Here is a 16,365-nt window from a genome sequence, read left to right as displayed (position 1 = left end):
ATGGAGCCAAGAGCTGGACAGGTGATTGGCAAAAGGGGATACGAGAGGATCATGGGACATGAGGTCCGGAAAGAAAGACAAGGGGGGGGGGACCCAGAGGATGGGCAAGGGGTATATTCAGAGGGACAGAGGGAGAAAAAGGAGAGTGAGAGAAAGAATGTGTGTGTAAAAATAAGTAACAGATGGGGTACGAGGGGGAGGTGGGGCCTAGCGGAAGTTAGAGAAGTCGATGTTCATGCCATCAGGTTGGAGGCTACCCAGACGGAATATAAGGTGTTGTTCCTCCAACCTGAGTGTGGCTTCATCTTTACATTAGAGGAGGCCGTGGATAGACATGTAAGAATGGGAATGGGATGTGGAATTAAAATGTGTGGCCACTGGGAGATCCTGCTTTCTCTGGCGGACAGAGCGTAGATGTTCAGCAAAGCAGTCTCCCAGTCTGCGTCGGGTCTCGCCAATATACAAAAGGCCACATCAGGAGCACCGGACGCAGTATATCACCCCAGCTGACTCACAGGTGAAGTGTCGCCTCACCTGGAAGGACTGTTTGGGGCCTTGAATGGTGGTAAGGGAGGAAGTGTAAGGGCATGTGTAGCACTTGTTCCGCTTACACGGATAAGTGCCAGGAGGGAGATCAGTGGGGAGGGATGGAGGGGACGAATGGACAAGGGAGTTGCGTAGGGAGCGATCCCTGCGGAATGCAAGGGGGGGGGAGGGAAAGATAGATGTGCTTAGTGGTGGGATCCCGTTGTAGGTGGCGGAAGTTACGGAGAATAATATGTTGGACCCGGAGGCTGGTGGGGTGGTAGGTGAGGACCAGGGGAACCCTATTCCTAGTGGGGTGGCGGGAGGATGGAGTGAGAGCAGATGTACGTGAAATGGGGGACTGAGCTGGTGTGATATACTGCGTCCGGTGCTCCCGATGTGGCCTTTTATATATTGGCGAGACCCGACGCAGACTGGGAGACTGCTTTGCTGAACATCTACGCTCTGTCCGCCAGAGAAAGCAGGATCTCCCAGTGGCCACACATTTTAATTTCACATCCCATTCCCATTCTGACATGTCTATCCACGGCCTCTTCTACTGTAAAGATGAAGCCACACTCAGGTTGGAGGAACAACACCTTATATTCCGTCTGGGTAGCCTCCAACCTGATGGCATGAACATCAACTTCTCTAACTTACGCTAGGCCCCACCTCCCCCTCGTACCCCATCTGTTACTTATTTTTATACACACATTCTTTCTCTCACTCTCCTTTTTCTCCCTCTGTCCCTCTGACTATACCCCTTGCCCATCCTCTGGGTCCCCCCCCCCATCTTTCTTCCCAGACCTCCTGTCCCATGATCCTCTCGTATCCCTTTTGCCAATCACCTGTCCAGCTCTTGGCTCCATCCCTCCCCCTCCTGTCTTCTCCTATCATTTTGGATCTCCCCCTCCCCCTCCAACTTTCAAATCCCTTACTCACTTTTCCTTCAGTTAGTCCTGACAAAGGGTCTCGGCCTGAAACGTCGACTGCACCTCTTCCTAGAGATGCTGCCTGGCCTGCTGTGTTCACCAGCAACTTTTATATGTGTTGCTTGAATTTCCAGCATCTGCAGAATTCCTGTTGTTTCCATCTAGGTGAAGATCCTTCTTCCAAGGGTGAGGTCTTTTGGCATTTCTGTAGCTCTAGGTTTTTATAGGATGAGGCTACTAGCCCATGCCCAGATCTCCTCCTTTTGGATCTGGGCTTGGGACTGTCCATGGTGAAGTGTTAAATTGACAGCTTCCCTTTATTTCCTTTATGCGTGTGTCTAAACCCTGTACCTCATTGTGCACACTTGTGGAGGACCTCCATTGGTTGGAGTTGACCATAGGTGTTGCATCCTAGCTCTGTATGCAAGGCAGTATGATAGGGAGAGCAAGCTGTTGCCCATGCTCGATGCAGCTGATGAATCCTAAGGAACAGCAGTGACTGATACAGTTTGGTGTTACAGGAGTGCCAGTCATTATTGACCTTAACGTAGGACTGCCTAAAGGACACTGGCTCAAGATTTACTCCCAAAGCCTCCCCATGAGTGGGTGTAGGTGCAAGGCAGTGCAGGTTTGAGATCAGAGATTTCCTTCTAGATGAGCTGCCAACCACGGCTGACGAGCCCTTCTGCTCAGACTGACTGATTTTAAGACACCAGTACCACTGGTTTTACCCCGTCTCCTGTCAGTAGAAATGGTTCTGCCAGGCTTAGTAACTAGGTCACAACATGAAGGCCAGAGCTGGACTTGATTGTCAGAGGCAATTTGAGATGCATGAAATTGGGAGCATTTAATAGGTAGTGGGAGCTTATCCCCACTATCACCTTCCTCTACCCCTTCCCTGCCCTCACCCAGGTGTGGCAACCTTAAGGAGCCTTAGTGGAGTACTTTCACTTTAAAAGCTGGAGTGGTTCAGTAGGGTGGCATTCCAGATGGTGAGTATTCAGTACTGACCTTCCCATTGATACCATGTGGCCCCTACATTTTTCTCTCAACAGTCTCCAAATTCTGATCTCTCCCCTGCCCCCACTGGCTTGGATTGTTGCTGTGGCCAATTCTGGCATTTCTGATAGTTTTATATTTCAATTCCATTCTATTAAGATTTGCTGGTTCATGGCAATTGTCACTAGGAGCTACTAATCAGTCCTAACCTGTGATATTTTTAGGAATTCTTCTTGGCGGGGGATCCAATGGACTTGGGCTAGCTAAGTATAATATAAATCCAACCATTAGGGGGCAGCACAGTGTATGGTTTTTACAGTACCACAACCCGGGTTCCGTTCAGCTGCTGTGAATACATACATTCTCCTTGTGACCGCGTGGGTTTCCTCTGCGTGCACTGGTTCCTCCCACATCCCAAAGACATGCAGGGTAGCCAGTCACACAGGTGTAATTTGGCGGCATGGGTGCATTGAGCTGGAAGGGCTCCAAGTGAAAGAAAATAAATAGATTCCATTTATTAAACTTGTTTCTCTCTGGTTACCCTGAAGGAGTGAGAAGGTATGTTTCCACAGCTTTTAAAAGTTATTCTAAGATAGTTTTCTTTAATTTACCTAGCACCCTTCAACAATCCAAACCCCAATGAAATGCTTTTCCAGACTGGAACCAGTTTTAGCAAAGGCCCCTGGTCCTAAAACATTATCTGTGTGCCTCTTCCAATAGATGCTGCCTGACCACCTGAGTTTTTCTGGATTTATTTTGAAGCACCTGCAGTTTTTAAAAAAAAAAAAAATAAATAAATTCTGAGTGGTCACTGCTAATAACAAGAATTACAACTGCCAGTCTATGCAGAGCAGGTTCTTACAAAAAAAAATACTGGGAGCCAACATGGCGTTAATACAACTCAAGGTGTTGGAGTTTCTTTCCGGCATCCTTTGTAAGAAAGTTTCACATTCTCCCCATGTGCATGTGGTTAGTGGGTTAATTGGTCATCGTAAATTGTCCTGTGATTAGGGTAGGGTTAAAATAGTTGGGTTGCTTGGTTGTGGGTCCGGAAGGGCCTGTTCCATCTGTACAGTTTCACTAAATAAAAATAAATATTTAATGCTCTGTATTAATGTGACAAAGCCCTGTCACTGACTACGGATGGCACATGGCACACTCGGTAAAACACTCATCCCCAGCAGTAATAGTGACCGGCTCTGAACCAGAGCTGCTGCATGGAGCTGTCTCATGTAGAGGCAGCAGCAACCTGCACAGGTGTGCTGATGGTGGAGGATACCATCTTTAATTGGATAATTGAGTTAATTACCTTTTGGTTGGTCTAGGGGAAGGGGCTTAGCAGTTATAAGCCTCAGGTTACCAAGGCTTTGTGTTTTGGATATAGGTAGGTCACTGTTTGTGGATGATGGGGCCTTGTGGAAAAGAGGCAGGAACATGGACCATATAATCAGGAAACTACAAGAAGCAATTGATGAGGTGGTGGAGTGGGGTTATGATTGGGGATGTAGATTTTCAGTAGGTAGAATTCAAACTGTATTTTTTACCAGGAAAAGGGTTGAGGTAGGGAAGAAGTTAAGGATGTATGGGGTTGCATTAGAAAGGGTTGCATCATTTAAATTTCTGGGAGTTATATTTGATTCACGATTAACATGGGCAGACCATATCAGGAAAGTTGAGGAGGAATGTAAAAAAGTAATAAATGTGATGAGATGTCTGACTGGTAGGGAATGGGGAGCAAGTTGTTCAGCTTTGAAGAGAATGTATGTGGCTTTAGTAAGATCTGTATTGGATTATGGAAATATAGTATATGGATCAGCAGCTAGGTCTCTTATAAGGAAACTGGATGTGATTCAGGCTCAGGCCTTGAGAGTGTGCAGTGGGGCTTTTAAAACGTCACCAGTGTCAGCCCTACAGGTAGAAATGGGAATAATGCCTTTGGAACTAAGAAGGATGCAACTGATGGCAAACTACTGGGCTAACTTGCAGGGGCACAGTGATTCTCACCCTACTAAAGGAGTGTTGCAGGAGTGCTGGGAAAATGGGAGGTTTCAGAGGGATACCTTTAGTCGGGTAGGGAATGATATCGCGAAAGAATGTGGAGTATTTGATCTGAGGATAAGTCCTTTAGTTTATCCAGTTATAGCTCCATGGAAGCTTGTATGGCCTGACATAGACTGGCATTTGTTAGAGGTAAAAAGGAAAGAAAGATATAAAACAGATTTGGTAAATGCATTTAACTGTCATGTGATGGAAAAGTATAGTGATTATACTCACATTTATACGGATGGTGCGAAGGAACCTGAAACAGGAGTGACAGGGTTTGGGGTGGTAATACCAGCAAAAGAAATTGGAATCAGCAGAAGAACATCTAATAAGTTAGGGGTGTTTACAGTGGAGATGCTGGCAGTGTTGGTTGCGTTGCAATGGGTGCAGAAAGCCAGACAAGCCAAAGCATTGATATGCTCAGATTCATCCTCAGTTCTAGCAAGTTTAAGGTCTTTTCACACAAACAGTCGGCAAGATGTACTTTATGAAGTCCTTCAGTTAGTTACAAGAATTGCAAATCAGGGAGGTCAGGTAAAATTTCTATGGGTTCCAGCACATGTAGGGGTGAAGGGGAATGAGAGGGTGGATGAGTTGGCAAAGAGGGCGTTAAAGAAAGAAAATGTGGAAATGCACATTAGTATCAGTAAAGCAGAGGTTAAGTGTGTAATCTGGGAAAAAGTTAACCAAATGTGGCAAGAAAGATGGGACAGGGAGGGGATAGGGAGGCATTTATATCAAATACAAAAGAGTGTGGCAGTTACTAGGGTAGGTAATGGAAACAGAAGAGAGGAAATTGTGTGGACTAGGTTAAGGCTGGGGCATTGTGCATTAAACAAAACATTGAAAATGATAAGGAAACACCAGACAGGATTGTGTGAGGAATGTCAGGAAGAGGAGTCAGTAGAACATGTAGTTTTGTGTTGCAGGAAGTATGGGAGACACAGAAAGATGATAAGAAATAAATTAAGGGAGTTGGGGGTGCAGAAATTCACATTAAAAGGGTTGCTGGGCATGGGTGAGAGAGCACGTCCGGGTATTTTTAGCGTTTTTAAGGGGTACAGGGGTTTTTTATAGAATATGACGAATAAACAGGAATAGGATACTAGAATGGTCAAAGATGGGAGGGTGAAGTAAGTGTGTGTGTGTGTGTGAGTGATTGGGTGAAGGGATTTAGAATGTATGTCTAGTGCACATTCTGGAGCAGAGGGTGGCGGTAATGCACCATTAAGCTGAATACCAACTGCCGTAAAACAAGATACAGACAGACAGACAGGCTTTGGGTTTTTTTTTCCTTTGTGTTTAGTCTGAGGGTGGGTATATAATTACTGTATTTTTTTTCCCCAGTGTTTTTCTTGTTTTGAGGTAAATAAAAGCACCTCAATCTATTTTTGCGACTCAAGCCATCTTGTTATTTTTCTTAAACAATTGACCCACGGTTTTTTGTGACAATTTCCTTATGAGCATTTGATTTGTCAAGGCGTGGTAGGCTACAAACCAAGTGGTTGCAAACACGATTTGTATAGATATGAAGCTTTGGAGAGGGTGCAGCATCAATCAGTCTGTGGCCCAGAGCAGGAATGCCTAATATGGGATGGTGTGGCTTTAAGATGAAAGGGGGTAAGTTTACAGGAGATAGAAGTACAGGGCATTTTTTTAAAACATAGAATAGTGGGTGCACTACCAGGGAGGGTGGTGGAAGCAGATGGAATAGTGATATTTAACAGGCACTTAGCAAATACATGGGGAATGAAGGGATGTGGATCACAAGCAGGCAGGTGGGATTAATTTAATTTGGTATTGTGGTTCAAATTTATTATTTATTTAGATATACCGCACGAAACAAGCCTTTCCTGCCCAACAAGCTGCACTATGCAGCAACCCACCTATTTAACCGTCGCCTATTCACAGGGCAGTTTACTATGACAAACATAGATTACGACCTTGAGATTCACGTTCTTACAGGGATTTGCAGGAGAAAGGGAATGCAATAGAATTTTTTTTAAACTATATGTTAATAAAGCTTAGCACAGACGATGTGAATAAAAGGCCTATTCCAGTGCTCAAGGTGTTATGTGCATGCTCGAGGAGTGTTTATGATAGAGAAGCAGGTATGCCTATACGTCTATATGAAACCTATGGTACACTCTGGGTGGCTAGAAGGTAAAATAGGTGATCTTGCTCCTTGAAGATACAGAACAGAGTTGGGAGTTAGAAGTGTTCTGAGCCGCATTAATTAATAGGGGAATTTTTGATTTATTGGACATAAGCCAAGCTCTTGGCTTGCGTTTGATTGTCAATTGACTAAACCTAAAAGCTGGGGAGAACAGACAAACAGCTGGTTCCTTAGTAAGTGTGTTTTTAAATTAAGACATAGATGGTGTGAAAACTTAACATCACTGTGTTTAACCTGCCTGCTGATGCAGTCGGTCATTTAGATCTGCATAACTTCAAGCTTAATTTTATTGTTAACATATGCATGTACAATGCAACTCTGATATTTGTTTTCTCCAAGTAGCTATGAAATACACATGAAAAAGTAAAAGAAATAAAAGAAGACCCCAGAATCCCCCACTCCCTCCCATCAGAAAGAGAGCAAAAACAATCCCCGACCCCCTCCTCCGTAGAAAAACAAACAGCAGTAACTTGGACCACATTGGTTTCGTATTACGAACCTGTCATGGCCAAGCAGAGAGAAGATTGGAATAAATTTGTCTCTGCCAACGGGAAGGCAGTGATGTGGGATGGAAACTGATGAATACGTTTGGTCATCGCTGTTATTAGGCATGTAAGATAACTACAAAATATTGGACAAACTCAGAAGGTCAGGCAGCATCTATGGAGCAGAATAAACAGTTAATGTTTCAGGCCAAGATCCTTCATCAGGACTAGAAAGGAAGGGGGCAGAAGCCAGAATAAGAAGGTGGCTAAGGAAGAGGAGTATAAGCTGGAAGGTGATGGGTGAGACCAGGAGGGTGGGTGGAGAGTTGGGGTAAAGTGAGTAGCTGGGAAGTGATAGGTGGAAGAGGTAAATAGTGAAAGGAGAAGGAATCTGATAGGTGAGGAGAGTAGACCATGGAAGAAAGGAAAGGAGGAGGGGCACCAGGGGGAGATGATAGGCAGATGAGAAGAGAAGAGATGAGAGGGGAACCAGAAGGGGAGTGTGGAAGAAATTACTGGAAGTTTGAGAAAACGATATTCATTTGGTGTTCATATAACAGTAATATGAGAGATACAAGAGATTCTGCAGATGCTAGAAATGCAGAGCAACACACAGTAATAATTTAACTAGACTTGTATGAACATACTGAAAGGACTGGGACATTGTCACATCCTGCCATCAATGTTTCAACAAACACTTGGGCTTCATCTCCTAATCCAGAGGTTTGGCCACAAAACCCCAGGTTGAATTTCCACTTGACTGCTGAATGGAGTGTCAGAAGCACCACCTTCTGAGTGAAGGCCGGCTGCTTCGGGGCGAGGTAACTATCTCCTCAGAACTGTTTTGCAGACTCCCCACTCCCCCTGCCATCCTGGATTAAGACTTGCCTCTCAATCGATGTCACAAAGCCAGTGTTCTGGATGTTAACTAGTTGTTGGATCTTGCTGTGTTAGCAAACACAAACAATTGGCTAAAATTGGAATGACTGAGGTATTTTTCATTCAAACCCTTCCCAGCTCTGTAACTTCTGTAGTTGGCACAGTCTGGAAGGTTAAGGCATGTTGGATCCAAGGTGGGCAGGTTAATTCGTTCCATAGCGTAGCACTGTTGCAGGACCAGTTTCCTGGGTTCAATTCCCACCACTGTCTGTAAGGAGTTTGTACATTTTCCCTATGACCGTGTGGGTTTCCTCCAGGGCGCTCCAGTTTCCTCCCACATCCCAAAGGTGTGTGGGTTAGGGATAAGTTATGGGCATGTTATGTTACTGGAAGCGTGGCAACATTTGTGGTCTGCCTCCAACACATTCTTGCACTGTGCTGGTCATTGATGCAAACAATGTACCTCACTGTATACTCAGTGACCACTTTATTAGGTACACCTCATTAATACAAATATCTAATTACCCAATCATGTGGCAACAACTCAATGCATAAAAGGAAGGAGACATGGTCAAGAGGTTCAGTTTTTGTTCAGACCAAACTCAGAATGGGGAAGAAATGTGATCTAAGTGATATTGACATGAAATGATTGTTGGTGCCAGATGGGGTGCTTTGCGTATCTCACAAACTGCTGATCTTCTGAGATTATGATGCACGGTACTCTCTAGAATTTTCAGAGAATGATATGAGAAACAAAAATCATCCACTGAGCCGCAGTTCTGTAGGTAAAAATGACTTGTTAATGAGAGAAATCAGAAGAGAACAGACATTTTTTAGGCGCAGGAAGTACCTGAGTGTATGTTTCGACCTCTTCCTCTTTTAATCTTCCTTCTCTCCTTCTCTCATTCTCTCCCAGGTTTAACTAGACTTCCTACGATGGGCGACATGACAACGCCTGACTTTGATGACCTGTTGGCAGCCTTTGACATCCCTGACCTGGATCCAAAGGACACCATGGATTCGGGCCAGGAGGATGTCCCAGTGAAGCAGGCACCGGTGGCTGCCAGTAAGGCTCCACCCATTGAATCCACAGCAGCCCCACCGGAGGAGCCAGCAGTCAGCGTGATTGTCAAGAATAGCCTCAGCCCAAAGCCGTGCGACGCTGTTCCCCTTCCCGTTCCCACCGGCAGCGAAGACGCCTGCCACTTTGATGCCGCTCCCATGCACAATGGCTTTGAGTTGGCCTCGGTTCCCAGCTCGCCAAAGCTGCCATCACCGGCCTCTGACTGTGACAGCTGGGTAGGCAGGCCAGGGCGAGTTGGGGCAGCCCACAGGGAGGAGGAAGCCGAAGGACCTCCCGTACTGAGTCCGGCTGCCGTGAAGACCGAGGAACATTCAGACGAAGAGAGGGACCTGCCTTTCTCCCCGTGCTCAACCCTCTTCCCTGTAGCTCCGGACCCCGAGACCACAAATCCCGACGAGGAGGTAGCTAAGGACCTGGCTTCGGGATACCCCCGGGAGTTTGGAGCAGGTGTCAAGAAACAGAGGCAGGAAGGATCATCGGAGGAAGAGGAGGAGGAGAAGCCGTCGGACATGGAGTCAGAGGAAGTCGGCAGTGAGCCGGAAGGCAGCCCACCAGAAGATCCCAGGGAGGCGAGAAATGACCCTCCCTCCCCTCCTGCCCCTGTCTCCCCTGAGCTGCCGTGGCCGGCCACCATGGGGGGTGCCTCCCCTAGATCCCCAGAGGAGACAGCTATGGATCTGGGAGATCCCAAGTCCCCCTCACCTCCCATCCCATGCCAGCCCATCAAGGAGGAGCCCGAGAGCCCACACAGTGGCTTAAGCGAAGGGTCACCTTCCACCGGGACGTCCCGCCCGCTGAAGGTGCGGATCAAGACCATCAAGACTTCCACAGGGGGGATCACCCGGACGGTGACCAGGGTCTCGTCCGACGGTGAGCTGCGGTCCAGCGGGGAGTGCGAAGATGAGGAGGCGGAGGAGGAGGAGGCAGATGAGGAGGAGGAGGGGGGCCAGGTTAGACGGCCCCCAGTCGAGGAGGAGGAAACCCCCCTTCCCTCCCAACATGAAGGGACAGAGGCCCTGAGCAGAGCCGCCCTGGCAGAAGGTCCCGTCCTGCCCACTTCCACCTTCCAGGACGCCAGCTCTGCCATGCTGATGGCAGCCAGCATTGCCCAGAGGGCCACCCAGCTCCCATCTAAGGGGGCGGCCAAGGCCGTCTCCAAGAGCGTCCACCTGGCCAGCCTCAACCTGGTGCCCCAGTCCCTCCCGGCGCCAGTGGTGGCCGCTGGGACACCCTCCAAACCCCTGGCCCTGGGATCTAGCTACCTCACCAGCACCACTCCCCAACTGTGCAAAGCAGGGCCAGGCGCTAATGGCTCGGCCGTCCGCAGCCAGACCCCTTTAGTAGAGGCTTTCCACCGTCTCCTCAACGGGAAGAACCCACTGCCCACTTACAAGCCTGACCTGAGCCCGCCGGCCGACAGCTGCCTGGCCCTGCCGCCAAGTGGCTACCGATGCCTGGAGTGTGGCGATGCCTTTGCCCTGGAGAAGAGCCTGGCCCGGCACTACGGGCGCCGCAGCCTGCGCATCGACGTCACCTGCAACCACTGCGCCCGCCGCATTGTCTTCTACAACCGCTGCAGCTTGCTGCTGCACGCCCGCGAGCACAAGGACCGAGGGCTGGTCATGCAGTGCTCCAACCTGGTGATGAAGCCCATCGCCCTGGACCAGTTGGTGGGGCAGCCTGACCCGACCTCCCCCACCCACGCGGCAGCCATCTCCTCCCAACCGGCCACTGGTGCCGGCAACAGGGGCGCCGGGGCCGAGCAAGCCTTGCCAGTGGTGCCCCCCATCCCTGACCCGGCCCTCGTGGACTGTGACACCTCCTCCTGCAGCGAGTGCGGCCAGCTTTTCCCCGACCGGGTGGGTCTGGCTGCCCACTTCCAGCTGGAGACCCCCAGTTCGGCTGCGCAGGTAACTCAGAAGTGGTGGTGGGCGTTTGGGGGGGGGGTGCGGATGAGGGTGGGTGTGGGTGGTTGCGGGCACAAAAGACAACCGCAGTTGGCCTCTGGAAGATCTCTGCAGGTCGATCAGTATTTCTGGGGCGGGTGGGGGATATCGCCCTGATGCAACATTTTGTCCAGACGTGTTGTACCCGTTATAGATGCTACTCGACCCACTGAGTTCCTCCAGCAGATGTATGTTGCTCTGGCTTGTATTTATTTATTGTATTTTTATTTACAGACACAAAATGGTAGCAGGACCTTCTGTCCCTCTAAGCCCATGCCACCCAATTATACCCATGTGATCAATTGACCTACTAACCCCTATGTCTTTGAGATGTGCAAGGAAACCCACGCGGCCGCAGGGCGGGCGAGCGTGCGGACCCACACGGCCGCGGGGCGAGCATACAAACGCCTCACGGGCAGCAGCGGGAATTGAACATAAGTAGCTGGTGCTGGAATGGCATTACACCAACCATTACGCTACAGTGCCGCACCACCCTCTTTATCCTCTTCCTTCCCTAACTGCAACACTCCCCCTCCTCTCCTCCATGCCCATGTGTAGAGACAATAAAGCACAGAAAAAATCCCCTTGGCTCACCATGTCTCTGTTAATCACCAAGGACCCATCTACCCTAATCTCTTCTTCTCTCAGCTCTGGCCCCTTGGCTTCCAATGCCTTGGTCATCCAAGTGCTGGAAAGATTTTCCAGGGTGTTGCCTGGACCTGTGGTGTGGAGCCACAGTCATCAAGTTACAGAGAGAGAGGTTGCTTAGACTCGGACATATTCTCTAGAATCTAGGAGATTGAGGGGTAACCAGATGGAGGTCTGTAAGAACGTGAGGGGCTCAGACAGGGTGGAAATAGTCTTTTTCTCAGAGCGGGAGTGTTTAAAATAAGAAGGCATTAGTTTAAGTTCAGAAGTGAAAGATTTAAAATGGATATCAAGAGCAGATTCTTCACGTGAGGAGTGGTGCATATTTGGAATGAGCCGCCAGAAATAATAGTTGAGGTGGCCACATTAGCAACATTTAAACACCATCTGGATTAGTGTGAGGATAGAAGAGATCGAGGGTGCTGTGGACCAAGTGTGGGCTAATGAGGCTAGTTCGGTGGACCACGCGGTTGGCAGAAACCATTCGGGCCGAAGGACCTGTTTCCATGCTCTTCCGGTGTTACCCGCACCTGCTGGTCTTGGCGCAGACCGTGGTGCCTTTCGTGATATTGTTCGGCGATGCGATGCCTCCTCTATCGTCTACCATTCGGCTAGGTCTTCTAATATACAGTAACAAACTACAATAAATTTAGAGTGGATCAAATTAGTGCATTTATTACTTGCAAGGGAAAATAGCTCCAATCTTACATCTCAAAACAGACCATTTTATTATATTTACAAAGTTGAGTACTTCATCAACTTAATGACATTCCTCTTTCATCTGCATGTAGCGTCGGTTCCTTTAATCAGTCCATTTATCTTTTGAGGCTTCTTCCCCCATGACAGCTGTGTCCTGGTTTTCTCTGTTGTGAAAATAGTCCTTGTCATAAGTACACTCCCTGCCATAAAACACAGAAAGACTTCATGTAAATCCTCCATCCAAACCAGTGAAGCACTCTGGGATCTCACATTACATTTTAGAATAAATTATAAATTCATAAAGACTTCAGGGTTACAGATATATCTCTGCATTTGCTCCATCTCCTCACAGTTATGTGCAGGTCAATGGGACTAGGCAGAACAACAGATCAGCACAGACTAAATGAGCCGAAAGACCTATTTATGTGCTGTAATGATCTATGATACCCCTGTCCACCGAAGGCATTGTATCCTCCACAATAATTCAGCTTCACATTCGGTTCACCTGTAACATGTCAAGGTGCTGCATCCTATCTGGTACCTGCAGAGAGGTTTTGCCCTCTGGTGGGGTGGTGATTGGTCTGCACAGTGTGACAGTTAATACCACTTTCCCTTCTTTCCCTGGCCAGGTGTGTCAGCTCTGCCAGATGTTACTCCCCAGCAAGTGCAGCTACTTAGCTCATTACCGGCTCCACAAGAACAAGTCGCCGTACATCTGCCCGGAGTGTGGCGGGGTCTGCCGGCCAGCGCACATTCAAGCTCACGTGAAGGAAGTCTGCTTCCATTTCACCCGCAAAGTCGGATACAAGTAGGTGCCTGCGTCCTTCCCAGGGTCTCGTTCTCATCTCCGTTAGGTTCTACCCAAAGGTTACAAAACTTTCTTATTAAGACAGAATAGCAAGCATGAAAACACATATCTAGGTGTGTATGGGCCCCTGTCACTACATCACACCTCCCATTCGATCCGTGGCACCAATACACTAGTATCAGCTCAAACCACTGAACCAGTCGTCGTGTGTCACTGCACTTCAAGAGTCCCGCCCCTGTTTTCAAGTGACTTCCAAGTTCTCAGTATGCCAAGGTTGCTGTAATATTTTTCCCATAATCAAAGCTGCTTCAGCTAGTTCATGTACACCCAAGGCCACAGTGGTGAAGACACTTGGCAAGCACAGAGTTTAACCCGTTACAATGCAGTATCCCCCCACTTTTATTTTCACATTTATCTTGCAATTCTAGCGTGTACACTGTTCTGGTTTCAGACTGGGGTGTCCTGTCTGCAACTAAATTCACCAGAAGATTATTTCATCCCTCATTGTGGGAGCTTGCTGTGCACCAAGGAAAATCTGCCCTGCGTCATGTGTTACAGCACCAGTAGTGCTAGCATTCCTGTGGTGATATCAACACCCAGAGGCTGAGCCTTATGTTTGGAGCCCTGTTTTATCACCCCCACCATCCAGGCCATGCTCACTTCTCACCGCTGCCGTTGGGCAGGAGGTACAGAAGCCTTTGGTCCCACACCACTCGCTTGAGCAACAGTTATTACCCTTCAATTATCAGGTGCCTGAAGCAGCGTGGAGAGTGGTAAGTGCATAGAACACTCTGCCCAGGGTGGTGGTAGAGAAAATTACTGTACATTAGGGACATCTGAGAGACTCTTAGATAGGCACGTGGATGAAAGAGAACAGGAGGGTTACGGGCTGTGTAGGAAGGAAGGGTTAGATTGATCGTGGAGTAGACTTGTATGGATTGGCACAACATCGTGGGCCAAGGGACCATACTGTCCTATACTGTGTGTTCAGTAACAGCCTGAAGTGAGTTAAAATACAGTCATTTTTTCTCCCTCTTTTATTCCCCCCCCCCCTATAAAGGTGCCCCCAGTGTGGAGTGGTGTACGGAGGAATCAACACGATCAAGTCCCACATCCAAGACGTGCATTGCGAGGCTTTCCACAAGTGCCCGATATGCCCGATGGCTTTCAAATCTGCGCCGAGTGCCCACTCGCACATCTACACCCAGCACCCAGGTGTCGTCAGTCAGCAGGCCAAGTAAGTAATAACAGGGGCGGGGGTTCTGTGCAAATGCCTAGGCTTAGGGTGGCAACTCAGCACAAGCAGCCAGTGTCATTGTGACTCTTGGGCCAAACTCCCATTGTCCCTTCCAGCTTGTTTAGCTGTGCACCCCACATGTCCCCTTCCTCGTCCCTGAATCCATCACAGGAAAAGCCCTCCCCATCACTGAGCTCATCTACAAGAAAGCAGCATCCACCATCGACAACCCCCACCATCCAGCTATGCTCTGTTCCTCGCTATTGCCATTGAGAAGAACGTACGAGAGCCATGGGTCCCACACCACCGGGTTCAGCAACAGTTACTACCCTTCAACCATCAGGCTCCTGAACCGGTGTGGATAACTTCACTCACCCCAACACTGAACCGATTCCACAACCCACAGGCTCAAGGACTCTACAACTCATGTTCTCAGTATTATTTATGAGCTTATTTATTTATTATTATTGTATTTGCAGTTTGTCTTTTGCTCATTCGTTGGTTGTCAGCCTTTCTGTGTAGTTTTTCATTGACTGTTTTATTTCTTTGTCCTACTGTGAATGCCCACAAGAAAATGAATCTCAGAGTAGTAATAGTGACGTATACAGTGCGTACCTTGATTATAAATTTGATTCCATGCCTGTTTATGGAGGGTGACGTATATGACCACTGCCCAAATCAGTGAGGGGGGGCACATACACTCTCACACTGGACGGGAGCACACAGCTCAGGTTGTGGTACGCCTCAGGTATTGCAATTGGTTCATTATTGCCATGTATCGTGCGCTACAGTGAAAAGCTTGTCTTGTGCTGATATAGGTATTTTAGGTATTTGTATTATCCAGGCCATCCACAAGACAAGACAAAGGAGCAGAAGTCGGCCATTCGGCCCATCGAGTCTGCTCCGCCATTTTATCATGAGCCGATCCATTCTCCCATTTAGTCCCACTGCCCCGCCTTCTCACCATAATCTTTGAGGCCCTGGCTACTCAGATACCTATCAATCTCTGCCTTATATACACCCAATGACTTGGCCTCCACTGCCGCCCGTGGCAACAAATTCCATAGATTCACCACCCTCTGACTAAAAAAATTTCTTCGCATCTCTATTCTCATTGGGCACCCTTCAATCCTTAAGTCATTCCCTCTCGTACTAGACTCCCCCATCATGGGAAACAACTTTGCCACATCCACTCTGTCCATGCCTTTCAACATTCGATATGCTTCTATGAGGTCTCCCCTCATTCTTCTAAACTCAATAATCTAATATTGGTACAGCATTATCTAACGTTCATGGTTTAATGCAAGAGGAGCTCATGATCTAATGCTCTTTCGGTTCATACAGCTCAAATCGTTACATAGTGCATTGAGGTAGTACAAGGTGAAACAATAACAGAGTGCAGAATAATTTCCAACAGCTACAGAGAATGCAGTGCAGGTAGACAAAAAGATGCAAGGTCATAACAAGGTTAGATTGTGAGATCAAGTCCTTTTAATACTGTTATAATATAGAAGCTGTCCTGCAGCCTGGTGATGCATGTTTTTAGGCAAGTGAAGGACTTTCATCTATAGTTTTTAAAGTGGAAAAGCCGTCGCAGTGGAGCAGTTCTGCTCGCTTGACCTTGAAAGTCCGGTTCCCATGGTACAAGTGGATGTCACAACTGAGGTCTTCCTTGGTCGCAGTGGATGACCGTGATGTCATGCCCTTTGCTCTCCACGGAGCATTGCACAGCCACCTTCCTGACCATTGGATCTCCTCTGCCCTGTCCGCTGGAGCTAACTTTGCAGGCTAGGGCAAAATGACTCTATCTCACTGGGGTATAGTGTGGCACGTGGTCAACTGGTTAGGGCATTGGGCTCACGATCTGAAGGTCGCGGGTTCGAGTCTCGGCCAAGACAGCGTGT

The 16,365-nt window shown here is 48.1% G+C and overlaps 1 protein-coding gene across 3 annotated transcripts in view; it reads left to right on the top strand.

The window, feature by feature from the left end:
* Window positions 1–16,365, top strand: part of LOC140211864 (zinc finger protein 687-like) — a 76,755-nt gene that overhangs the window by 30,052 nt on the left and 30,338 nt on the right. For all 3 annotated transcript variants that reach the window (XM_072282056.1, XM_072282048.1, XM_072282064.1), the window contains exons 3-5: window positions 8,956–11,033; window positions 13,046–13,224; window positions 14,285–14,461. In XM_072282056.1, coding sequence (XP_072138157.1) covers window positions 8,976–11,033; window positions 13,046–13,224; window positions 14,285–14,461 — 2,414 coding nt within the window. In that variant the 5' untranslated portion in view covers window positions 8,956–8,975. The remainder of the gene's footprint in view (window positions 1–8,955; window positions 11,034–13,045; window positions 13,225–14,284; window positions 14,462–16,365) is intronic.

Source organism: Mobula birostris, chromosome 2, assembly GCF_030028105.1.
Source record: "Mobula birostris isolate sMobBir1 chromosome 2, sMobBir1.hap1, whole genome shotgun sequence".
Lineage (NCBI taxonomy): Eukaryota > Metazoa > Chordata > Chondrichthyes > Myliobatiformes > Myliobatidae > Mobula > Mobula birostris.
The sequence above is the reverse complement of the archived record's forward strand: the minus strand, read 5'-3'. Positions and strand labels throughout refer to the sequence as shown.